Source organism: Pseudorasbora parva, chromosome 15 (assembly GCF_024679245.1).
Source record: "Pseudorasbora parva isolate DD20220531a chromosome 15, ASM2467924v1, whole genome shotgun sequence".
NCBI lineage: Eukaryota > Metazoa > Chordata > Actinopteri > Cypriniformes > Gobionidae > Pseudorasbora > Pseudorasbora parva.
The window spans coordinates 8,958,771-8,985,919 of record NC_090186.1 but is presented as its reverse complement, the minus strand read 5'-3'; the positions used below and the strand labels follow the sequence as shown (position 1 = coordinate 8,985,919).

Below are 27,149 nucleotides of genomic sequence, written 5' to 3'. Positions count from 1 at the left end.
ACTCTTAGGGAGCCAGCAGTCTCAGGAGCAGCCCAGCAGGAGAAGAGGAAGCAGCTCAGACATGCACAACGAGAATGGGGTTAGTTGATATCACATCCTCATCAAAATGTGTGCCGCCTTTTCTAATCTTAGCATTGTGGTTATTCCAAATGCATCCTGGGGGGTTGAATTCCACACACTCACAAAATCTTATGCTTTTCTGCTTACTGTAATGCAAAGTAGCAGCTGCAATGTTCTGGCTGAAGTTGACACTCTTCAGTACGAAAGAGTTTCAATCATGTCACGTTTATTCAGTCCTTCTCTGTTAACCCGAGCCAAGCGCAGCCAGACCTGTCATGTCCCAGATTCAATCAACATTTTCTTTCATATAAGCATTTGTCACATCACTCATTCTTTTTGTGGTCTGCTTCCTGCAAAGAGTGGTCCACTACGCTTGTCTTCTCCAACCATCTGGCCCAGATTCCAACAGGGGAGAAACCAGGCTCCAGGAAGCAGAACTAATTCCACCTTTAGGGAGAAAGATAACTGTAGACCACCAGAGTACGGAATGAGAAAACACAAGCCTTTATGGGAGATGGGAGCTTGTTTTTTTCCATGCAGCAGTGTAATCTTCAGAGATGGAACGATGGCACAGGTAGTTGGTCGGTGAGGGAGCTGATTAGTGATGCTGGTGCCACCCAGGCATGAAGTCTCACCACTATGGTGCTTAGCACACACTTATTTCTGACAGGCGCTGCCTTCCTATAGGGACTGTTACTCAACACACCTGTCTACCTGTCTGCCTGTCTTGTCAGGTAGCCATATGACTCTCATTTTCACTCTCTGTGTTTGAGTGGATTCAAGAGGGTTAACTTATGGCCATGGCATTTGGCTAGTTTGGCCCACGATACTGCAGGTCCTCTGTATAATTTAATTAAATGGTTTAGTTTGACAAATTTAGGATTAATTTCCCATCTTTTCTGAAGAAACAGAGGGTGAGGACAGAATGAGAATTGCTCTGCCATTATAGAATTTGACCTGAAAAAATGGATCTCGCATAAGTTTTTGTCGAGCATGTTCTCATGAAACAGTTGGTTCGGAAGACGGGGTTTATAGTAGAAGGTCATTAGTATTTAAATGAGTATTTTTCTTGCTAATTTCACTACTGAAGACATTGATTTATCGACTTACTGTGTGGTTTGCTTTGTGTGGTTTTTGAAAATGTAGGCTTTGTTGGTCCCCTACACTTTTATTACAAAGACTCACAGAACAGGATTATTTTTTAAAGTAATTTGTGATTTGTGTTCAGATTTGTGTTCATCTGAAGAAGAAACGTCAAATACATCTTGGATAGCATGAGCGTGAGTAAATGATCAAGTGATCATAACATAATACAATTTCAGAAAAGACGTCCAGTCATTTTCAAAGTTATGTTAATTTTGTCAAAAACATTTTTTAATTTAGTCTTAGTCCTGTCTCTTTATTATTGTGTACTTTATTTTTTAGAATTTTAGCTATCATATTTAGTCAACCTTGTCCTGTTTTTGTTTAGTCAAGTTTTAGGCAACTTAAATGTCTGAGAGTTTGAGTCACTGAAAACTTTGTCGCAATTTAATCATGCTGCTTAATGGTTAAACTGATAATAAAGACTATTTTAATAAATTATTATCAAAATAACTTTTGTCATTTTGGAAATTTATTGTATTTTATAAATTATTGCACTCTTCACCTATAAGAGCACTCATCCTCATCTAGTGTACTTATTTACTATAGGCTGTTTATCATATCAAACTCTAAACAAATAACGTCTCTCAAATTAAAACAGTGACATTCTAATAGTTTTATTAATGACTAATAGTAATTCCAAAAATTCCAAATAACATTTAATGTTTGTCTTATAACAACAGCAAAAAAGACTTTGTACTGACACACAGAGGTTGCATAAGTGCATTTATGACACAGTCGCAAGAAAATAGTCGCAATCCATGTTTGGATTTATTACAGTTCATCACTGAGAAGGTTTCACACCTAACAATGCAAGTGGCTCATGACAGGACACGGATTCACTAAATGACACTTTTATTTAAGCAGAATTTAAATGTAGATCGCTAAACTCCATCTTATTGCTTGTCTGTTTTCAGATCATCTGCTCTTCTGCAGTGTAGAGAGCGCGTGTGCATGGTTACCAGATTGCAAAACGTTTCGTAAAACACTGAATAGAAAATGTATACTTTTAACAGGAAAGTTCTGTTTGTCAGATTTTTAAACTCTTGACATCTGGCAACCTGTCAGCGTTGTGCCCCACACCCCCAAACAAAACAGAAGATCCATAATCCACAAAGATTAGCTTTTGCTGGACCATTTTTTCATAGTACATTCATTGGCCCTCATTTAATCAAAAGTGCGTACACCAAATTTCCAGCGTACACCTTGCGTACACCCAAACCCACGGTGACTTTGAGATTTATCAATATGGACGTTGGTGTACGGCACACTCAAATCCTACGCCAGCTCAGTAGTGCGAAAATGCACAGAAAAACTATTCCTAACACCACAAAACACACTGACAAAGATATGCTATATTATGACCCACTGTAATTATAAACTTCTTTGTTTATTTATGTGCAATGGACTTCAATGTTTAATTTGTGTGACTATACCAAAGCATTTGAGGCATGTATTCCTCCAGTTGCGAGCCTGTGCGCTTTACCTGACGGTTCAGGGTTAGGCCCGACAGCTGCGCACAGACTGTGACTGAAAATAATTCAGACTGACAAAATAATAAAAATGACATTCTTCTTTTAAATAATAATAATAAAATTAATAATAACGACATTCTTCTTCTAAAAAACAATAAGTGTAATTAATAATAAAAATCATAATAATAATAAGAATATTACAAATTGTCATGCAATTATTAATGTGAATGAATGGTACTCCACACCACGTCATCATCACTATCGTACACCCCAATAGCCTACATGTGCCGTGATACGAAATTAAATGCTAATTGAAAATACGAAAATAATGCATTGTGATAATTTCTCATCCAAACAGCTTTAAACTGCTGGAGTGCGCGTCTCAACCCCCACACTGTTAACAGTGCTCTTAATTTAGGTCCACATTTTGTTTTTGTGGGTGCCTTTATTCCCACTCTTTAAACTCTCAAATAAAACTATTTCGCTTTTTTCCACTTACCTGATGGTCCTGATGGGCGCGTCTCAATCATCTCACTAGTTCAGTAGTCAGGGCACTGATCAGGGAGTCAGCCCGTTGACTTATGTCCTAATCAGTGCCCTGACTAGTGGACTAGTGATATGATTGAGACGCGCCCGATCTCCACGTCCGAGAAGTTTCGCTTCTTTGCCATCTTCCGTGTGTCCATGGCGTAAAATGAGGGCGTGGAGGAGGCGGAGACTTGAATATATAGGGGCGTGTTATTCTGATGATGATCGTTTTCAGTCGCGGCATTTATCAAGGGCAGGTATTGCGTACACCTGGATTGCAGAGGTGCGCACAGCTCCATAAATTAGGCAGTGAGAGGAGTGTAAGCATAATCTTACGCCAACATATACGCCCTTTTCTACGTAAGTTTGATAAATGAGGGCCATTGTACCTATGATGCACAGCTAGCCCCAAATAATTCTCCTCGAATGTGTTGACATCCTGTTGTCCACCCTAGGTCAGAACAAGGACTTGGACTGAGTCTGAGCCTCAGAGTACAGCTAAGACAAAACTCCTGGCATATTTTGCAACAGCTGTTTTTTGGGGGATGTTTAATCGGATTTCTCTCATCTTATTTCTACAACATGAACAATCCTAAAGCAGCCCATCCCTGTACTTAAAGTAATATATCTCCCTGTCTAGGGTTTAAGGCAAGTCATCTCTGGCACACACAGACACTGTGCTGATTCAGCAGTATGACATTTCTCATAACGCATTCAGTTGTACTGTTATTCTCCCGTTATGTCTTTATTATTTTGTGGATTACACCCATTTCATGACATAACCGCTTTTAAGAGGATCATCCTCTGGTTTTACATCAGGGCTGTTTTCTCTGCCCTGACTACTGTTTCTCTGAAGATGTTTCTCTCTCCTCTCTCTCGCTCTCGCTCTCTTTTGGTCTCTCTCTCGCTCGCGCACACACACACACACACGCTTATGCACACAAAAAGAACCATGCCCAGTGTTCACAGTACGGTAAATCCCTAAATTTGTGGCCAGCAAAGGAAAAAAAAACATTCTCCTTATGAAATAGTGGGTGGCCCACTCTCTCTCATTTCCTATCGTCACTCCATCTGTTGTCTTTTGCTCTTCCTGAGAGTCTACTTTTCTAACTTTGTGTCAGAGGGTCTCAGAGGCATCCACTGTCTGCAGTGTCAGTGGATGCTGGGACTTTCAGTCCTTTTTGCCCTACCTGTTTGTTTCATCATCTTTTATCCAATCATGTCCATCTACACAGCTCGTGACTGATTTTTTTGCCCCAAGGGAGACTCTGAAAGGTAAGGCTGCCTTTGCTCTCCACGCAGAAGGAGACCGTCTTACACGCAGTCTTTTTTCAATAATACGTTTCTGAAAATTCATAGACTTCTAATGCTTTTCAATGGTTAAATCAGCTGTTGTTAAATCTGTGTGTGATCCATTCCATTGTACGTGGAAAGTAATGAGAGCTGCTGTCAATCTTTTGCTTGTGTTCTTTGTCATTGCATAGAGCAATCTATTACCCATTTAATCCATCTAGTAGCACTAGAGCCCCTGCTTGTACAGGAACACCATGCCTGTCCATCACACATATGCAGAGTTATGAGCTCCAGAACACTGAACTGTGTGGGCTGATCATGTTTTATAAAGTAGAAGCTGTTCCTGCGTGTGTGTGGGCAGATACTCTCTCCTGGGCTTAACATGTTCCAGGTTTCACTCAACACTTCACTTTTTGTCATGAATTATTCTTATTTTGAAAATGTCTCTTGATAGTTTTTTCTTAGTTTCTACCTTATTGTTCTTCGACTGAAACTGTGATGTGAACTTGCATGCAACTTTATGATTTCAGGTTTATTGTTAATAGCTGGTTTGTTGTCTGCTGGTTTTCATTAGTTCTCCAGTGTGTGTGTCAGAATTCATCAAGTTAGCATTTATTTTCAAAGCAGATGTTGTATTGAAAGCAACCGTGTGGCAAATGCATCACCACAAGTCATTCATCCTTGGGTGAAACTCATTAAAACCATCAAGAAATATCTAGCTAATATTTCATCCCAAAGTAAAAGAAGAAGAAAAAAAAGAAAAACATCTTAATTTTCAATAGTTCTTAAAATAGGCTCCATTGTCTTTATAACTGTCTTTATGCACAACATACCTTATCTTTTATTTGGGGGTAAAATATGACCCAGACATTTCTAATAAAATTGTTTGTTTATTCATGTTTACATGGACAGCAGTAATCTAATTATTGCCCTTAATCTGAGTAGGACAATATATTAATTAAAGGGTTTTGTATCAGTAGAAAAGAATCAGTAGAAACTTTTTTTTTTAACTAATATTTTCATAATGTACCATGTTTAGGGTTCACTGTATATTTATCTGAGAGATATTTAAGAAAAATAACATTATAACTGAAAGATACTTTAATAAATTTGATTAAAAGCCAACTGTTTAATTAGTGTCTATATGCAGCTCTATATAGTAGTAAGTGTTCACGATTATATGGTCATGGTATAGTCTTTAGATTTCAATACTCTATAATGTTAAATAAGGTCAAATATCTGGTGTTCTAAATTACAGCTTATCGTAACATTGCTTGAACGTCTTTTACATCCTCTTTAACATCTGCACAGCTTTTAGGCCAATGCCAATAAACGAACGCTGGTCTAAATCTTAGTGTTGAAAGCAGATTATATGTGTGCCTCCTCCATGCCAAGAGTCACAGCTGAACATGCTGTCCATGTGGGTGCATTCTGTGAAGTGATGAAGAATGGATACGAGTTATGAAACTTCTTGGTTGTGCTGCATTTTATCAAAATATTTCTGTTGGAAGACGAGCTTATCCTGTATCTGATTTTCCATGTTGTGCTTGGGCAACATGTAAAGTTGCATCCAAAGCTGCTTTGATTGGGGAATGCTGCCCTGCAGAGGTTTAATTTAAAAGTATTTAATGCCGAGTTTGTCGTGCGATTTTTAAGTTTGGGGCATATTGAGAGTATTTTTTTTATTTATTTTGTTATATATATATATATATATATATATATATATATATATATATATATATATATATATATATATATATATATAATATATAATATATATCTTAGAAACAACGCTTGGCAAATAATTGGCTCCTCTGTCTTTTTACCTTTTATATTAAAACAAAAAACATTTATTTTACATCAGGGCTTGACACTTACTTTTTTCCCCAAGGAGCACCTGTCCTCCTAAGTAAAAAAAAATTAGAAGCGCATTTAGAAACTTTAGGGGTGCAACTATATATCAGCCATACTAGTGTTATTTTAGTATCACTGAGATACTATATAGATTTTGTTAATATTTTGAATTCAATTTAATTTAACTTTTAGGTACGTTTTAGTAAATATGTTTTGTCTTATAGAGGTGTAGTATATAAGAGGTGCTTGTTATACAATTTAAGGTGTTGAAGACTTTTTATGATCTTAAATTTAAGAAAACATGAGTCGCAGCACAGTACAACAGGAGTCAGATTTCACTTGTCAGCCATCTCCCCTTATTCTCGTCTGGTGATAAGACTATGGCAGAGGATTTAGTGTGCAAAATTGTACAGATATTTACAAGATATTTACAAATATTGTATCTTGTAAAATGTGTAGTCAGTACCGCCTCACCCTATACACAAAGTATGCATGATTGCGAATGCGAAAGTGAACATGATGTTGCAAGTTAGCAAAATGTCTGAAATGGCTTTTTGCAAAATTGGCCTTTCCTATGTATCTGTCGTTCTCAGGAGAAGCGTACTGTAGCACATGATGTATAGAACATAGCCCTGAAGTTAATACCCACTGACCTGCTTCCTTTGTCTTGTATTGAATAAAATGCTTCACAGAAATTGTTGTTACTTCCTACCTAGAAAAGCATTGAGAACAATCTTAATTTACCTCAGGGCTGATTATTGTTTTAATAAGCACTGAGTCTCACCACACAGTTGAATGACACGTTTCCTAGAGGTCCACACAGTCATATTTATACATCTGCGTCTGGTAAAAAGGATCATGCCATGCAGTCTGGCTTGAGGGTGGCTCAGAGCTCCCTCTGCTCAATGTGCAGAGGACGCTGGGGAGTTTTTTTCTCTCCAGAAGCGGATTCAGAAACGGATAATCAAATCAGTATGTCACTCCTTGCACCACATTGCCATGAAAATGGGCTCTTTACAACCAATGCGATGTGGCTAAACAGACTGTGTGGGTAAACAGAGCATGACACAATTGGCTTTTAAGCCATATATCACTCTCTTGCAAATGGAGTCAAATAATTTCATCCTTAGTGAAATTGGGAGATCTGCCATGTAGCTCGTGCTTATGGGAACTGCATGGAAAGCTGCGTCATTTATTGATCAAGGCGTGTTGTGTTGAGTATTTTGTGCTGAGGGAAGATGAACTTAAAAAAATAGGTATGTGTTGAGCTAAGATGTTACATTTGTTATGAGCCATTTGATCGAATTCGATCATTTAAAGTATTGAAATGCTTTTTGATGGGAACACAAGTTCGTAATGCTGCTTGTTGTATCTAACGTATAGCCTGTTTTATTCTCAAGCAAAGCGGTAGCAGTGGAGAAAAAGTTCAATCCCTCACTCTGATTTAAAATGACAGTTGATTTGATCCAGACCCGATTGGGCCTTCTGCTCCAGGCAAAACCCACTTTTTTTCCTCAGAAATCACTAATCATTAGTTGAATAGAGGGGGCAGTTTGGTATTGACACCGAGCATGAGCACAATCTTTCTAAATTTGAAATCAAAGGACACCTATGAGCCTTCGAGTAGGGCTGGACCATATGACATAAAATCTCAATCATTGAAACATTTAAAAAATGTTTAATACTTTTTTTCCCCTCATAGTTTACTGACAGGGTTTGTACTGTGAAAATGTTTAACAAAAAGGCTACGCGGCTCGGCTCAAAAACAGCTTGCGAGCATTGAAGTGCAATGTTTTCCATGTTGTTGTTCTTCAAACTGGCAAACCATTGATAATTTCATGAAGACGCAAAGAAAGTGATCTTGCTTTGGGGCTCCCACGCTGTCTGTGTGTGTGGACTTCTTGTTTTAGTTCGCCTCCATCAATATTGCTTCCATGCCGCTGAGGCTGGATGGGGCAGAGTCACGTCACTACACATTATACACAATAATACGGAAAGTATTAACCAGAAAACAAAATTATAATAACCGACATTGGAAAATTACGTTGGTCAGAGGTTCTGATTTTTGGTTTCGATTTACTTTTTGATGAATCATCCAGCCCTAACTTCCAGTGACACAGTAACCTGTTCAAGCTATTTGATATTTGCTTTTTATTTTGTAAATGAAATGTATAATATTGTGAAGTATTTTTACAGTTTAAAATAATGGTCTTCTATTTTAATATAATCAAGGGCAGTCAACTTACATATATCTACTTACATTTGATGTTTGTTCTTATTTATCGTATTTTGTTGTTATCATTATGTTGTGAAATATTGGTTTGTATGTGGTGTTATGTCTATTGTGTGGTAACATGGTTCTGTGTACAAAGGTAGGTGAGCTTTACAGTTTATGTTCTTAGAAGACGTTTTGTATTGTGTCAAATGCTACTGTATTTACACAGTAATTTTCCTGGCTTTTTTTAACCTCTTAGAGCTAAAACCACTGCTTAATCCATTTTATAATCATATATTGCTGTAACAACAGGGGTGATTTAGCAGGCGATTTTCACACATAGTGATTTAAAGCAGAGAGATCAACAAAAACAAGAAATTGTGATAGTGGAAAAAATACTACCCATGAATTATGTATATAGATCATGGTATTAACTTGGCTAAGAATAGACGTAGCCATGGGCTATAGGTGACCTGGCAAAACCACACAACAAGCATCACCAGTTTCTTTTTTATGCTGTGCATATTTGTGCGCTCATGCGGGTTAATGTTAGCATTAATGCTGATAGATTGCCACATTGATGCACCATGGAACATTATTCAATACCAGAGTGTTTAAAGTTTTGTTGGGTAGCAAATTTTTTCAGTTAGAGGAGGTTATTATTGAAAGCATAGTCTTCCTGTAGCAAACTGAGACTTTTTGTTCCAGTAAGTGTTTTGCAGGGGGACGAAGTGGTGAAGGGCAATGACTAGCTGGCACATGTTAGAACACACTTCTCATACAGTTCCAGATCATTGTACGTTTCAAAATTGTATCAATATGCACTACTTTCAAAAGTTTGGGACATTTTTTTTGTTTGTTTGTTTTAGCAAAGACGCATTTAATTTAATCAAAAGTTACAGTAAAGACATATTATATTTACAGAAGATTTCTGTTTCAAATAAATTAACTTTCTTTTGAACTTTCTATTTATCAAAGATTTTTAGTGGAAATAAATTATGGAAATAATTCCACCAAAGTATTAAGCACCACAACTCATAACATTGATAAATAATAACAAATTTCTTGAAGTAAATCATCATATTAAAATTATTTCTGAAGGATCATATGACACTGAAAACTAGAGTAATGATGCTAACAAAATCAGATTTGACATCACAAGAATAAATAACATTTTAAAATGTATTCAGTTAGAAAAGCTGTTTTAAATTCTAATTATATTTTACAATATTGTGGTTTTATTATTGTATTTTTGATTTAAATAATGCAGCCTGTGTGAGCATAAGAAACATCTTTCAAAAGCATTAAAAAAATATACTGTAGTGTATAGTGGGGTCCAAAAAAAAAAAATGAATAAAGTTATGTGTAAGATACTTAGATTTAAGTTTCTTGGTTGCTAATCAAATGCCAGCAAATGTATAACTATTATTAAAATAATTTATAAAAGGTTGACAAACATTTTCGCTAGTGGTCTCAGACTTTTGTACCATTTTATGGATTGTATTTTTGGCATAATGTAGTAGTTGATGAACTAATTTGACTCCAACTGATGCCTGATCGTGCCTAGTCCTTACATAACATTAATGACTGGCCCAGCTTCAACCTTAAACACTGAGTGCACTCATATGGCTTTTGCTTAGAACAGCCCAGAGACAAACAGACTGTTGACTTTCTGTTGGAAATAGACGCATTGACACAGACAATGGAAGATTTGAAATTTTGAGTGGTCTGCATCAGATTTATGTAAGTCATCCTACACTACTTCATGTTCACATAATTTACCGCGCCTTATCAAACTCAGTTTTTCTTGATTGCTCTAAATAGCAGTCTATCATGGCAATTGCCGTCTGTATATTTTGGTGCCTTTAATCTTTGCTACACAGCGGTTCTGCTCTGCTGCCATGGCGACACTTTGGTGACAGTCGCGTTGATGGACAATTGCTCTTATCTTCCAGAATGCAGAGTGACAGAGAGTGGGATTCTGGGATGCATCCCTGTGACTGGCCTGTTTTAGAACCTTTCGGCTAAAAGCGTTGCCATTCCTCTTCCCAATGAGCTTAGCAGGCCTACGCTAACATAGCGCTTCTGCTATAATTAAGCTCATAGTGTTTACTTGGCCACAGGTCATTTCACACCCCACTCTCACTACAGTGAGCCCTGGTTGTGTCTGTTTCTCACAGTCTTCTTTGTCGTTTTTGCCTGTAGAATTAAACCAGCCATATTTGTAGCCTTGTTTTTGTGCATATATCTTTTTTGGCCTGATTGCCCCTCCTTTTTTCTTTACCTCCATCACACTCACTCTCTCTCTCCCTCTCCCTCTCTCTCTCTCTCCGTGTGTAGGTGGGAAACCCTCGCGTGGAGCTCACTCTCTCAGAGCTGCAGGAGATGGCCACTCGTCAGCAGCAGCAAATTGAGGCCCAGCAACAGATGCTTGTCGCTAAGGTAACGCGCTCAGATGTGTCCTTTAATGGGCATCTTTTTATAGATCTTTGTTTTCATCTGTGTGGGGACTACGCGCAAATATTCCCTTCTGTCAGCTTTTGCAATTAAATCAAACATTGGCATAATTAAATTCACTGTCATTAAAATGGCATGGTTTCTATTTTGATTTTATTTATATTGTGGATTGAGCATCACTTTCTTTAGAGCTTAAGCAGAGTGGCCATTTATATTCACTGTTGTGGTGGCACTGCATGATATATAATCAGATGCTTTGGCTTTATTTTTCAGGTGGAATGTAGAATTACCCAGTATTTAAATGTCTGTAGTTTCTAAAAATGTCAGCATGTGTAACTTTATTATTATAATATTATTAGAAAAGGTTATGAAATTAAGCTATAGAAATGTCTCAGATTTTGGACCCCACTGTATTGTGAATTGTATTTTTTGCATGGTGTAACTAACAAATTGGTTAACTTATTTGACTCTAATTGTAGATGCAATGTAGGTTTTTTGTTTTTTATCCTTTTACATTTGCCCTAGAACCCAGCAAGCTAGTTGTTTTATGATATCTGAATAGCTAGCAGCTGAATAGTAACCTCTTATCTTTGGGAAAGGTGCTTGAGTACCTTGTTTAATCGCATGTGTTGGCTTTATTTTTCAGATAGAATTAGAGGTCTTTTTTGCTGTTTAAATTGATTCCTTAAGTCAATAATCAAAAAGTTTAAGCCAAATTTTTTATAATGAATTTAATCCACTGAAGTTTGCCTTATTCATTTTGAAAAGGTAACTGTAGATGGTATAAAAACAATTAGTAACCTTAAGAAATGGGAAGAGATGTTGACAACTGATTGTGTCATTTAGTGGTGATTTAATTCACACTGTCATTTCTGGGTGTTTACTTAAATTTGCACTTGGCAAAAACACTTTTTTTTTCTCGCAATCTTTGTATAGGCTTCTCATATGCATGTGAAAGATATTTGCCCACTGTCAATAAACAATCATCTTTATGTTGGAGAAAAGAAAAAAAACTTTAAAGTTTCAAGTAAACTGCCATGTTTGCCATTCTATGCAAATAACTGTAAGACGTTTAAAAATTTGCTAATTAATGCTATAAGTATCCCTGTAATTATTCAAAACACAGCTGCTTGTTGGGTAAACCTCTAACTTTGTTTATGAAGCAGCTTAAGCTCTTTATTATCGTCGTGCAATGTTGTTATTAGATATTTTAAGTTACTGACCTCATATTTGTTTTCCTCAGTGCCATTTATAGGTCATTACAGTGGGCTTTTCTGACCATTATAGGGGTGTTAGTCATGGGAACCGCAGGCTGAGGCGGGAAACTGGATGAGACAGAAAATGCCAATTATGTAGCAAACAACCCTGACATTTTCTGTATGTCAGGCATTTCTCATCCACACTAGCGCCAAATAGCTTTGTTTCTACATTCAACAAAGAGTGTTGTGTGGAATCCAGAACTGGTCACACTTACAGACTGTTCCAGGATCAGACCCGACGGAAACACTGATATCAGTGCTGTTTGGCTTATTATTGCTGTGAGTCGATGTGCTGTGATGACTATGAGCCTCCAGTCATTGAATGTCCACTATGTGCTATTTTTAGTTTTCTCACTCACTCAGAGACACTGTTTCCATTTCACTGCATCTGTTTGTGTTCCCTGCAGATAGAGAAAACTGACACACAAAAAAAAGCCTAATTGCTTTTATTTTCTCTTAGTTACTCAATACGTCAGGTTTGTAAGCAGCATCTTTTCCCACAGGTACTACTGTTGCTCTTAATAACAAATTTCTCCATGCTTGACACTGACAGTAAATCACTGGGTTGTCTGTCTTGTTTAAGTGATGAATTGTGATGTAATGACAAGATCGCATGGTGATGCGCTTTACTCTTGTTAGGGCACTGCAGATGCCCCGGGCTTAAACATTACTTTTCCTTTAGTTTGTGCAAACATAGAGAGGTTTTCCTTTATGACGATCATTCAACATTTGCAAGTGTAATTGTGTAGTCTTCCATAGTCTGATTCAATGCTTCTCTGATTCACTAGCATCTTTGGATACCTAGTATACAAATTACATATACCAAAACACCCTTTTACCGTAATAAAATTTGACTGTAAAGTGTATTATCGCAATGATTTGATTTTGCTATTTGAGCTGTTGTATGGTCAGTTAAAGGCCTATGATAGTTTTTAAGTGGTTCAGTAAATACTTTTTTTTTTTTGCATGCTCATGTATGTATCGTGTCTGCAGGAGCAGCGGTTGCGCTATCTTAAGCAGCAGGAGCGACGGCAGCAGCAGGCTGTTTCCGAGACCGAAAAACTACAGAGGCTGAAGGAGAGGGTGGAGAGTCAGGAAGCCAAACTCAAGAAGATCCGTGCCATGAGGGGCCAAGTGGACTACAGCAAAGTCATCAATGGCAACCTGTGTATGTACTTGCTTGATCACTGACTTTGGCATTCATCAGAGTAGATACGTTACTGGTCACTGCTGATTATGATGTGGTTTTGACCTTTTGCGTGGCTGTGTTAAGCCGACTTGCTTCTTGTAAGAAGTTGTGTGAGAGGCCACTGAGCTTCCAACTCCACACATAAATACACATGCTGTTGGGTCAGGATTAGTTTTTTTTCAACAGGCATTTAGGCTATGTTATGATTAAGTTATGAAAGCTATAAAAGTCAGTTTTGCTGTATAGAATATATCTGTTCAACCTGCTAGTGTTGCATTTTTAATGAGCTCTTGTAAAACATGTGCAGCCATGCATTTGTATTTTCATTGACATTAAATAATAATCCTATAGTAATGGAGAAAGTATGTCGGCTTATGTATATCTTGTGGGTTTGCACTCAAGTTTGTGTGTGTATAACCCTGATGTGATCTGTTAGCCGCAGAGATCGAGCACATCAGCGGGCTGTTCCAGGAGAAGCAGGCGGAGCTGCAGGCTGCCGTCTCGAGGGTGGATCAGCTCAGCCAGCAGCTAGAGGAACTGAGGAGAGGCAAACTGAACGGCCTGCAGACCCTCGGGGGTCAGGTCACCGGCAACGCTGCCCTGGAGCTCCGCAAACTCTACCAGGAGCTGCAGGTATAGGCACAGTTTAGCCATTATTACATTTAAGACATTTTATTGTGCAGATTTTTTTTCCATCTTTAAAAAAATAAATAAAGGTACAATATGTAAGATTTTTGCATTAAAATACCCCTAGAACACTGGTTATTTTACATATGCATCTGCTTACTTGGAAAGCCTGAATATTCCGTCAATGGCCATGAGAGTAAAAAGAGAAAAACAAAAAATAGAACATTTTGAATGATCAATTAGACATTTGTTGTTATAGAAACATAAAATCAGCCCCAAACGTAGATCTTGATTATTAATCTTTGTATATCTGTGTTACTAGTGTGTGTGCTTGTTTTTTCTGTCAGTGATTATTGATCTTTTTTTGGCATTTTTTCCCCACCCCATTAGATCCGTAATAAGCTGAATCAGGAGCAGAACAGTAAACTTCAGCAGCAGAAAGAGCTGTTGAATAAGAGAAACATGGAGGTGACTCTGATGGACAAGCGTATCAGTGAGCTCAGAGATCGACTGTACAAGAGAAAAGCTGAGGCACGTCAAAAAGAAAACCTTCCTGTAAGGCCACGAGGGTGTATCACTCACTCATGTTTCTTAGTTTAATTTGTTTAGGAGGCTTGTTTAGAACCCATTCAGACATCTAGAGAATAAATCTGGTTGCTAGAGAAATGTTGTTGAATTTCAACTAGGCTCATTACCCTTTTTTGTTTCCTTTTTTGCCCACTTTTTTCCTTTTTCCCCTTCCTGCAGCTGAATAGAGTAAATGGTCCTCCCTCTCCACAGCCTGCTCATGGAAACACTGGCCGTGTGGCTGCCGTGGGACCCTACATCCAGGTCCCAGTGCCAGGCAGGCAGGAGGGTTATGTAGTGCCTCCTGAACCCCTCAAACCTCAGTCACTGGGTGTCAACAGCCCAGCCAACCATGCCCGCTCCAAATCAGGTCAGTCCTTAAACGCTGACTTCTCTGCATGATAACTGCACACATTTATTTGGAATTAAATGGTGCCAAATAAATGGTACCCTTTATGTCTGTTTATCTTTATCCTACATTGTGAATCAGCTTTATAATTTTGTAATACATAAAATGTATCCACATTGGATTGAACATTAAGCTGCTTTGATCACTTTTGATCAATGGTAGTCTGTATTTAGGGCTACATTTAGTCTTGCAGATCCAGATTTTTATTCCCGCCGAATAGTGCTCACTTAGCCTTTTAAAGCGGACACATTTCATTTTGTTCTCACTACACGTTTAAGTTTTGTCAATTCTGATTATAAACCAGCAAGCAATGATGTTTATTTAAATAATGTCTTTGGGACTGTTGTACAGAAAACTCTCTGCTTATTTATCAGTGTTATGGCCCATAACCAACTGATATATTGGTTGTTTTTATAAAAAATAATTATGGATTGGCTTGATGCCACTTAAGATGATAAATCTATACAAAATAATTCACAAATGATGTTAACAAAAATATATATTAGCGAATAAAATAAATAACAGTACACAGATAGTGTACAGCCAGTAATCATATCATGAGGAACAAAGAGAAAGCGAGCATGCCGTTGATGCTGTTGAGGCCTATACTTCTATAATCCCCGATAACGTCACTCATCTCTCATTGGGGGATTCCATCTCTCAATGAAATAAATTAAACAGACATACGTAACAGTCAGATCCAATTATTTTACAGACACAGCCCGGAAAACTAGTTTTGCTCATGAATGTCTACTTCACTTTCTAATAAGTGTCTCAAGCAAAACACTTTGTGAAATATTTGATGACTCTTTCTAACTTTGGCAAATCCAGCAACTCATTCTTACTCAGAATTGTATCTGCTTGATACCTTGATTTCAAAGTATACTCTATTTCAATGCTTGTGCGAACGACACTCGACACGTTTTTTTTGTCCTGTCTCTTTGTTTATCTGAATGTGAAATGCTGGCCTGGGCTAGTATTGCCACCTTGTGGACCATCTAATTAATGCAAAATGTGTTTTTAGGAAAATCAGCATGCACATACTATGCTAATGACGAAATGTTATATCATGCACACAACAATAATAATAACAAAAAATACTATGGGCTCAGGGCCTGCGTTTGCTATAGGCGAGCCAGGCGGTTGCCTAGGGCGACAATTGTATTAGAGCGAGCGCCCGCTCTGCCGCCCATTACTTTAAGCATAGAATCAGAACATTCGAAATACAACATGATGCTTATTAAACATGATCATCATAGGGCGCCCCCTCAGCCACGGGATTATTGATTATTAGTTCAGGCTAGGCATGTGCCGATATCAATTTTTCATGTTGCGATTAATTGCTGAAGTTTTATCACGATATACGATGTTATCCCGATATTGAAATAAGTTGCAAAAAAAAAGTGTTGCCATAGCATAACAGCTTTAAGAACTATTTTTGTAATAACAAAAATAACTGAATGTTTAAGTACAATAATGCACCAAAAATATATACAGCTCTGGAAAAAAAAATTAAGAGCACTTAACATTGAGAATTTAATGAGAAATCAATGTTAAGTTGTCTCTTGATTTTTTTCAGAGCTGTAAAAGTACAATTTTCAAACAGATTAAAGTGCAAAAGAATTAGGCTATAAAACACAACAGGTAACAAATTACAAAAAGGTCTCATTATTTAATGCATTAACTAAGATTGAGCAATAGCTACATTTGGTAAAGAAAGTATGTTTTTGGTAATGTTAGTTAAGAAATACTGATCATTTATCTTAGGTCCATTAAAAAAGTTATTTTGATTTGACTTAAACAGTAACTAAGAAATGAACATTACTTAGAATAATAAATTCTTATTTAAGCATTTTTCATTGTCAGTTTGGTAATAATGAATTAACATGTTAACTAATGAAGTCGTATGTCTCAAAGTTTTACTGAACAATAACATATAATCAAAAAAATTCTAAACATTAGGGCATGTTGTAGTCCAGATTAAAACAAAAATGTTTAAATTTGAAAATAAATAGCCTATTAAGTCTTTAAGATGAACAACATTGAGATTACAAAAACGAATGGCTGTTTTAAAATCTACAGCCGTTTCTTTTGTTTGCGGGTTTCCGGGGTAATTGCTGCATTCTGCCGTTCATCAGCGCCCTCTGCTAACTCCTTCACTCGTTCATGTGCTTCTCATTTACACCTGAGCGTGTGTCCCTTTGACGCAGAATACAGCGGTGTTGAGCATTTATACGGTTGATGGGCAAAGTATTCTTGAGTGCATTATAAAAAATTATTAATTGTTAATAAATTATTATTTACGATATTTTAAAGTGCCCACGATAACAATATCGTGCATATTCATTATCGTGATAAATCGCATTATCGAAAATCGGCACATGTCTAGTTCAGGCGTTAGGTCGGCAAGTGCTCATCCCTTGCTCGTTAATCAAAAATGAGGCGTCTAATAACTGCGGATGCATAGGGACAGAAAAAGAGAAAGGAAGAAGACCAGAAGAAAGCCCAGTATAGAGGTTAGTCTTCTTATCTCAGCCAATAAGTTAGCAATCAAAATAAATGTACTTTTATCAATATTATTATATTAATAATATCAACTAATATTGAACGTATTGGACGTTTCATTTCTGTCACAAAGCTGTCACTTGCTAGTTTTCGACATATAACTACGTATTACAAACATAACTTCACTGACAATAATCTACAATAACCTACATCGATGTAATTTAAATATCAAAGTCCAGTACGTTATAAATGTGGATAACGTATCATATGCATGCTAGTTATGAAAAGTACATATGCTCTCTACATGGGTGTTGGAAGATAATAAAAAGGTGATCCTCTCTCTCTGTTTTTTTTTAGATGCCATATTATTTACATTAAACAGAATATGTGCATTTACTACACGATAAATTGGGACAGACAAAATTACAGAAATCACCTCTTTCTTTATCGTGGCTATAGTGTAGGGGTAAGAAGCATCCTATCAAGATTTGATGCAAACCGATCATAGGTTCGAATTAGCCTTTTGCCACACTCGCTCTACTCCCTTTTCCCCATCACATATCAGATCGGAAAAGCATTTATTTTCAATAAAAATGTATAAAATATTTAAAAAATGGAAATAAACCATCTAACATATTTAATAAGTGTTTCTCGGTTAGGAGTAGGTAAACAGACGTGTGCTGAATTGGGGGGGGGGGTCACCTGGGGCAACCAAAGAGCTAGAGTATACCTTGAATGCAATGTTTAGAATGAAAGCCAAATGCATAAATGTAAATAGTGCTTTGAGCCTTCTAAAAGATCACAGCATGTATCCCATCGCTTTCTGCTGTGGGTTCACTCTCTTCGATTACTGTTTTATTATGAAGTTGATTTATCATTTTCTTTACTTCTAACCTCTTGTGTCGTTTCTGCTCTGTGCTGTGAATATGTGTATGTGTGTGTGTCTGTCTTTTTTCTCTTTGCTGTCCCTGTACTTTGATGTTGTGGAATTTGTGGGGGGGGGGATTAGATGGAGTGAGAAAACCTCCTGGCCCCTGGAAGGTCTCTGATTTAGACATCATAGTGGACCCGATTGCTCCGTCCCTTCCAGAGCCCCGCCCAGGCCCTGGGGCTCCACCCCCAGTCTCCTGCTCTACGGCAGGGTTGGACGGCGCTTCTCGTGAGTGGGAAGGTGTCTGATGGAAGGCAGGACGAATGGCCTATGAACCTTATTCAGTGTTGTGAGCAGGATCAATGCAGTCGGCCTAGTCTCTGTGACTTTGTTACAATAACCCATATTGCTCATGAGTCTCAACACAGAATGTCTGAGTCAAATACAGAATGAATAAGTAAATTAGTGTCATTGATCATGTGACTCCCTTGTAGGGCTAGAATTTCTTGCTTCCATTGAAGCTCAAGATGGTCCTTTGATCACCTCAAATCTTTCTGGAGAACTTGATCATCAAGTTTGTGTCCAACTTGAGTCAGACGTGCTGCTGTCATCAAAGCAAAAGAGAATAACCAAATACATTCTGAAATTCATGTTCATTTTCAATTTTAACGTCTTACTCTATTGCTGATAATATACATTAGTTTTGTTGGTTAGAATTTTTTGCTCACCAAGGCTGCATTTATTTGATTAAAAATATATTGTGAAATATTATTACAATTTAAAATAACCGTTTTCTATTTGAATATATATGTATTTTATTCCTGTGATGCAAAGCTGCATTTTCAGCATCATTACTCCAGTTTTCAGTCACATGATCCATCAGAAAACCTTTTCCTGAAGCAGAAACATTTCCTGAAAGTTTTTAAGGATTCAAAAATGAATAGGAAGCTCAATAGAAATGCATTTTTTTAAATATATATATTATGACATGAATGTCTTTGTCCCGTTTTTAAAAATATGCATTTACTGAATGAATATTAATTTCTTTTAAAAAAATTTACTGACACCAAAGTTTTAAACTTTAGTGTAAATTGTAATAGATATACATTTAAATATATATATTATTGTCAAAATAATAGCATTTTTCTAGTGCTCTCAGACTTCTGGACTCCTCTGTATCTTAGCAAACTGAATTGCTGAGTCTCTCACAGAGTTTATTTAACTTTCTTCTAGGCAGTAGGGGAAATTCTGCTAAAGTAAATAATATCCACTTCGCAGAGGGGCAATTTTCCAAACAGAATGTGGCTTAAGAGAGAAGACAAAATTATAGTTTTTCCATGGGCAGTAGTACCTTAATGATACACTTCATCCCTCTGCCTGGTCAATTAACTTCACTCTTCTCTTTACTCTAATTCAATACACGTCAAAAGCTGCTGATCCTGCCTTTTGGGAGTATGTGTGTGTATATGATTGTGTGTGCAGGAATGTAGTTGGGGTAGATTGTGTGAGGTCTCATGAGTGAGAGTGAATGTATGTGCTGGCATGAGAAACTACCCTGATTAGGTTCACTGGGCTTTCTACTCCTTCCTCAGTACACTAAAACTCACTAAATTACTGGTTCCATTTCATCATTCTCTAACATTCAGCTAACTTGTTGATTTCACACAAAATGTACACGCCACATATCAAGCTCGTTCAAGATTGTCAAGATATCTTGCAGTCAACATTATTCATGAAGGCTTTGCAGAATAGCATTATTTTACAATTTAGGGTCATCCGAACTATTCTTGTAAACTTAATTTCCACATTCCACAAGATTGTAACACTTCATGTCTCCTAACTCAAAAACATACCTAGACATCTTTAGAAGTTGTGTCTAATATATTAGCAGTGCAGTTCGTCATACTCCTCTAATCATGAATGCTTGTGAGGGGTTCTGTCATTTCTAATCTTTTTCTAATGGTCCCTTCCTTTCTCTTTCTAGCTAATGATGCCGGTTGGCCCACCCTCAACAAGAGCAATGCATCAGTCAAGCCACTTGACTGGAAGGAATCTGGAATGGACACGACAAGCAAAACGGCATCACCTGCGGGCACTCCTGCAGATAAGGTGTGTCTAACTAACACCAGCATACACAAAAAAAAAAACTCTTATTATTTTATCATCATAGTGTCTTCCTTTTACACTTTTTTTTTTTTTTTTAATTCAGGATTCCAGTAAAATAGGCTCCGTTCCTCCTCTCAACAAGCCCCAGCCTCCCCCATATGGAGCCCATACCAGCAACCACCCCCTCTCATCTGCCAACTCGGGTTCCACCAGCTCCTTGGATCGGCGCAAGGACGTTCCTCTCCGCCCAGTGCCCAGCCTACCTAACAACCCACCGCCACTGCCGGCCTGGCCCCGTGTCCCCCCTACACCCACCGGCTCGTCATCTCAGCAGATCCAGCAGCGCATTTCTGTGCCCCCCAGCCCCACCTTCCAGCCCAGTCCACCCTTTTTCCCCCCTGGGGAGAGACCAGACCCTCCTCTAGCTGTTGCGGTAAGGCCATTCATCCCAGATAAGGGCTCCAGACCGCAGTCACCCAGAAAAGGTCCAGCCACCATGAACTCAAGCTCCATCTACCACATGTACCTACAACAAGCAGCCCCAAAGAACTACCCTCTGAACGTCAAGCCTGCAGTCAAAGCAGGTATATGTCAGTAACTAGTTTAATGTTAAAAGTTCAACAGTTTACTACTTATTCTAGCAGTAGCATACTTCTACTTATACTACTGCTTATACTTTAAGCCAATCTTCTCATATCAGGTATTTACACACAAGCTAATACTGTACAATTGTGCAGGGAGACTTCTAACTTGATAAATTACTAAAAAAATATATATTAATACGATTAATAGAACATATTTAAAAAATAAAATATTATAGTTAATTTTATAATAATATAAATTAAAAATGAATTAAAAATATATAATTCTGTATTTATATAATTGAAAACATATCATTTTTATATTAACCAAATATAGTTTTTTTATAACTGCAGTTCAACTGATAAAATAGTACAACCAAAAACCGCTCTGCAGATATTAACTGGTCAACTTTAAAATGCATTTTGTTTAAACCTGTTGTAATGTCAATGTCTAAAATTATAACGAAATTTCATTAGCACTTGACTAATAAACCCCCATGAAATTGGATAGTAAATAGAAAGTGTCTGAATATCCCTGTAGAAAATGTGTTTCTATAAATCAATAAGCTTTGGGATTTAATTAATCATTATAATTAATCTGAAAATAAAAAAATCTGTATTTCTACACAATCCATGTTCACACACTTAGTGTTTTAAAAACGGCTTGATGCGGTGCAGCAGAATGGAACAGTGCAGGTCTCTTTTTAACTTTAAACAGTGTTTTCAAAATTGCACCACTTAAAGATGGAAAAAACGGCTAGAGACATCACAGGTGTCAAAGATTGCATTTTACATAGAAAAATAATAAAATAAAACTGCAGACAGATGCAAGAATGAAGTATCTTCCGTGTATGATGTTTATTTCTTGATGATGTGCTTGTGTTTTTTCCCTGAGTACAGTATAATTGAATACACTATATTTTCTTCTTTTTTCTGCAGTATATGGTAAGCCAGTCCTACCTCCTAGCTCTACCCCCCCTTCCCCCTTACCTTTCGGGGGCTCTGGAGCCTTTCCTGCCCTGCAGGGTCCTGGAGGAGATATGTTCGATGTTGAGCTGGACCTCGATGGACAAATCATAGGTGTTCCTGAGCCGCCCCCACCCAGTGTGGACCACATCCCACGACCTCTCAGCCCCACTAAACTCACACCCATGGTGCACTCCCCAATGCGCTACCAGAGCGATGCTGAACTGGAGGTCTTGCGCAAGAAACTGGCCAATGCTCCACGGCCTCTTAAGAAGCGCAGCTCGATTACAGAGCCAGAGGGACCCAATGGGCCCAACATCCAGAAACTACTCTATCAGCGGTTCAACACCTTGGCTGGAGGAATGGAGGGAGGAATTGGAGGTGGAAGTGGAGGTGGGGGAGTGCCTCCTTTCTACCAGCCCTCCATTACCACAGGTGAAGTGCTCTTTGATGCAGACAATGGGAATCCACCCTCAGAAACACCTACCACGCCCTCTGAGGGTGCTGTTGTTGAGGACGTTGTCCTGCAAAGTGAAACCAATGATAATGAGCCCCTAGAGCAAGCAGATGAAAAGCTGACCCTTCCAGCACCAGAACCATCAGAAGACAGTAACAATAATCCTGCGGAACCTTTAGCGATTTTGCCGAGTCCTGTAGCTGAGGCCAGCACCCCTGAAGAAGCAGACACTTCACCCTCATCCCAGCCCACGGTTGGTCTAATGTTGATCTACACACCCATACTCAATCCTTTTTAACTCTTAAGTCCCTTCAGGTTTCATTTTTTTTAGTGCTGCAAACTTGAAATCTTTGAACCTTTATAATAATTATATATTCTTAATAATAACAATACAAATAATTAAAATCAATTATTGCGTATAAATATTATTTAGATTATATTTTTAGGATATTACAATATAATCTAAAAACTTATATTACCTAATATTATACAATAATATATTTTTAGATTTGTATTGTAATATGCAATCTAAATTATAAATTTGTATGTACAATACATAATACCCTGCTGATCAACAGTTTGGGGTCAGATTTTTTATCTTTCTTTTTTTTTCTTCAGCAAGGGTGCATTAAATTAATCACAACTTTATAATATAACAAAAGCATTCTTTTCTATTTCTATAAAAAATTCTATTTTAAATAAATGCTGTTCTTTTATACTTTCTGTTCCGCAAAGAATCCTGAAAAAACAGTACAGTTTCCAACAAAATATTAAAGGGTTAGTTCACCCAAAAATTTAAATTCTGTCATTAATTATTCACCCTCATATCGTTCCAACCCCGTAATACCTTCTTCGGAACACAAATTAAGACCTTTTTGATGAAATCTGAGAGCTCTCTGACCCTTCCATAGACAGTAATTTAATTAACACTTTCAAGTCACAGAAAAGTGGTAAAGACATTTTTAAAATAGTCCATGTGACTCCAGTGGTTCATCCTTAATGTTATGACGCGACGAAAGAACTTTGTGCACAAAAACAAAAAAAATAGCATCTTTATTAAGTAATTTCTTCTAGCCTGTGTTAGACTCTTACGCTGTTGACGTATTGTAAACGGTGCAGCACTTCCAGAACGCCGGCTTACCATTGGCCGATGCTGTTCACGCGCATTACAACACATGCGCATGAGTCATTATGCCGCAGAACTTTTGTTTGTTTTTTCACAAAATGTATTGTTGCTTCATAACATTTTCTGTCACTATTATAATGATTTTTTACTACCTTTCTGGACCTTGAAATTGTTAATTAAATTGCTGTCTATGGAGGGCTCACAGGTTCTGCTTTCAGATTTGATCAAAAATATCTTCGTTTTTGTTCTGAAAATGAACGAAGGTCTAACAGGTTTAGAACGCCATGAGGGTGAGTAATTAATGACACGATTTTCATTTTTGGGTGAACTAACCCTTTAAGCAGCACAACAGTTTTCAACATTGTTAAAAAATCTGAACTATTTTGTGAGCCCATATTAGAATGATAGAAAAGTCTATCCCAAACTTTTGAACAATGGTATGTGCAACAGTATGCACATGCAACACAGCCATATGAATTTTACTCGTGTTCTCATGTGCCTAGTGCCTAAAGACATGAGCAGAGGCACATTTCCTGTTTCCATCCTCTCTTCTCACTCTGATAGCTACTCTCAATTGCTGTACTGTATGTATTGGAAAGTCTTGTAGTGTTGACCTTGTTAATGTTTACATCACTACTATATCAGTGAATATAGATACCCCAGATATTGGTTTTACTAATTTTGAACAAGCCAATAAGATTATATCACTTGCAATAGTACAGTCAGTCCTAAAAATGAGGTTATATGTGCTGTGTGAACAAAGCCTAATGGTCCATGGCCTCAACAGGGCAAACGCACTAACCTAAAGAAGCCCGACTCTGAGCGGACGGGTCATGGCCTTAGAGTGAAGTTCAACCCACTCGCCCTGCTGCTGGATGCCTCACTGGAGGGCGAGTTTGACCTCGTACAAAGGATAATCTATGAGGTTTGTATATTGATGTATGCCATGTGCTTCAGTGAATTGATATTGCAGACACAGATGGATTTTGCCCATCTTTATTAACCAATTCCTGTTTAATTCTTCTCATTTCATAGGTTGACAATCCCAGCACCCCTAATGATGAGGGCATTACACCCCTCCATAACTCAGTGTGCGCTGGACACCATCACATCGTCAAGTTCCTGCTGGACTTTGGTGTTAATGTGAATGCAGCAGACAGTGATGGCTGGTGAGGACACATTGTTGAATCTGTCAGTGTGAACGAGATTGATCAGTCAATTAAAGCTAACAGGTGGTGAGTAGAAAGAGTCCCTGACGCGTGTCCGTGTGTGTAGGACGCCCTTGCATTGTGCCGCCTCCTGTAACAGCGTGCACCTGTGTAAGCTGCTGGTGGAGTCTGGTGCTGCCATCTTTGCCACCACCATCAGTGATGTGGAGACAGCAGCAGACAAATGTGAGGAGATGGAGGAGGGTTACATACAGTGCTCACAGTTTCTCTATGGTAAGAGCATCTTTCTGCTCCTCTCGGAGTCTCAAAGTATTAATGTATTTGTCCTTCTCTCACACCATCTGATTTAATAACTCTAATTTTATGGAAACGTGAAGGTTATTTAAGAAAATAGTTTTCTCAAATTAACCAAGTAATCCATTTGTGCATCTCATATTATACAAATTCATCTTCAAAACGTCTCTAATGGTACGTTCACACCATACACAAATGAAGTGATAAGCGCAAGTGATTTACATGTTAAGTCAATGCAAATACGCAAATTGACATTCTGTGGAGCGAATCAACACAAGTTGAAAACTTTTGCCAGATATTTGCGCTGCGTTAACTATTCAGGAGATTGCTTACTTCTGTCAAGTGGTGGTGATGGATGGGAAACCCAGAGGCCAGAGTAATTTAAAAATATTACTGTTATTGTGTCACAAAATGTAGTTTTAAAAGTTTTTCAGGTGAGAATGTAGTTGTTTAAAGCACAAATCTGTGGTTTATTTATTAAGAGAGGTGTGAGATCCAGGTGATCAGTGGCGCTCAGCGCTCATTACCCCCAGCGAGAGCAGCCTTATCTCGGATAGTCCTTCTGACAACTGCCGCTGCCTGGCAGAAGCCCCTGCTATAACGTGATTTCGCGTCTGTTGTGTAGTGAATGTCACGCGAATGAAGCGAATTTCATGTGCAAATAAAGTGAATGGATTCAAAATGTTCAAGCGTCCAACTTCGCACGAATAGCACAAATTATTCGCTTCATTCGCGTCTGGTGTGAATGCCCCATAAGTCTCATTAAATGAAAGTAACTGTATTAGATAACAAAATATTAGCCAAAGGATTTTTCATTTAAAGAAATAGAGCAAACACGCAATTTAAGTGCTAGAAATTAATAAAAGACGGCATGTACAGATAATTTCTCTGTAATATTTACTGATATTATGTATTTGTTTTGTAGAACATGCCATTGAACATATTTTTGCTGTATTCACGTTGCATTTACAAGCCTTTAACCAGAAGATGTCCTCAGTGTACAGCGTTTAGAGCAATTTGAATGAAGTGAATCAATTGCTGTACAAAAATGTTGAAGTTGGCTGTTGTCGGGTTGTTAGGCATGATTTGATGTAAGATTGTTTATGTGAACTCTCTCTCTAAAAGTTCCAAAGCTGTACCACAGAACATTAACATATTAATTTACACTATCATTCAAAAGTTTGTGGTCAATAAGATTTTTTTTATTAATTTTTTATTTTTATTTTTATTTTTTTATTAAACATTTAAAAAATAATAATTGGCTTGTTCCCCCAAAAATAATAAAATAGCCCATGATTTCCTCACCCTCAAGCAATCCTAGGTTTATATGGCTTTGTTCTTTCAGATGAATACAATCTGAGTTATATTACAAATGTCCTGGCAATACAATATATCACAATATTACAGTTTTACTGTATTTTTTATTAAATAAATGTAGCCTTGATGAGCATAAGTGTCTTCTTTCAAAAACAATGCACTGACTAAATTTTGAAATCAATAATATTACTCAATCCTCACCAATATATTTAGGTGTAACCTATTTTTTTGTCGGTTTTTTTGTTATTGTACTGCTCGAGACGTTTACATACCATATTAAGAACTTTCTCTCTGTTTTTACAGGCGTGCAGGAGAAGTTGGGTGTGATGAATAAAGGAGTTGTGTACGCTCTGTGGGAGTATGAGGCTCAGAGCGCAGATGAGCTTTCCTTTCAGGAGGGTGACGCCATTACTGTCCTACGCAGGAAGGATGATACCGAGACAGAGTGGTGGTGGAGTAAACTCAACGACAAAGAGGGCTATGTGCCACGTAACTTATTGGGGGTAGGTGCACACATGGGCTGTAATTGTGATTTACTTTAGTGTTTGTTGATTGTGGTACGCCACATTTTAAAGTACTTGACAGATAGATTTGATCAATTGAACGCATCCTTGCTGTATAAAAGTATTTCTTCCTTTTAAATGGTAGTGAATGTTATGAAATGGCATTAATAGTTATGCG

General features: G+C 37.6%; 1 protein-coding gene across 4 annotated transcripts in view; it reads left to right on the top strand.

Moving 5' to 3' along the window:
- The window catches only part of ppp1r13bb (protein phosphatase 1, regulatory subunit 13Bb), a 54,136-nt gene that overhangs the window by 25,783 nt on the left and 1,204 nt on the right, over positions 1-27,149 (top strand). For 2 of the 4 annotated variants that reach the window (XM_067417013.1, XM_067417011.1), the window contains 14 exons: positions 9-79; positions 10,909-11,010; positions 13,278-13,452; positions 13,910-14,106; positions 14,491-14,655; positions 14,848-15,037; positions 18,591-18,740; positions 20,437-20,561; positions 20,662-21,142; positions 22,079-22,815; positions 24,476-24,613; positions 24,724-24,857; positions 24,964-25,130; positions 26,772-26,971. In XM_067417013.1, coding sequence (XP_067273114.1) covers positions 9-79; positions 10,909-11,010; positions 13,278-13,452; positions 13,910-14,106; positions 14,491-14,655; positions 14,848-15,037; positions 18,591-18,740; positions 20,437-20,561; positions 20,662-21,142; positions 22,079-22,815; positions 24,476-24,613; positions 24,724-24,857; positions 24,964-25,130; positions 26,772-26,971 — 3,032 coding nt within the window. The remainder of the gene's footprint in view (positions 1-8; positions 80-10,908; positions 11,011-13,277; positions 13,453-13,909; positions 14,107-14,490; positions 14,656-14,847; positions 15,038-18,590; positions 18,741-20,436; positions 20,562-20,661; positions 21,143-22,078; positions 22,816-24,475; positions 24,614-24,723; positions 24,858-24,963; positions 25,131-26,771; positions 26,972-27,149) is intronic. The other 2 variants (XM_067417012.1, XM_067417014.1) reach the window with 2 other exon arrangements.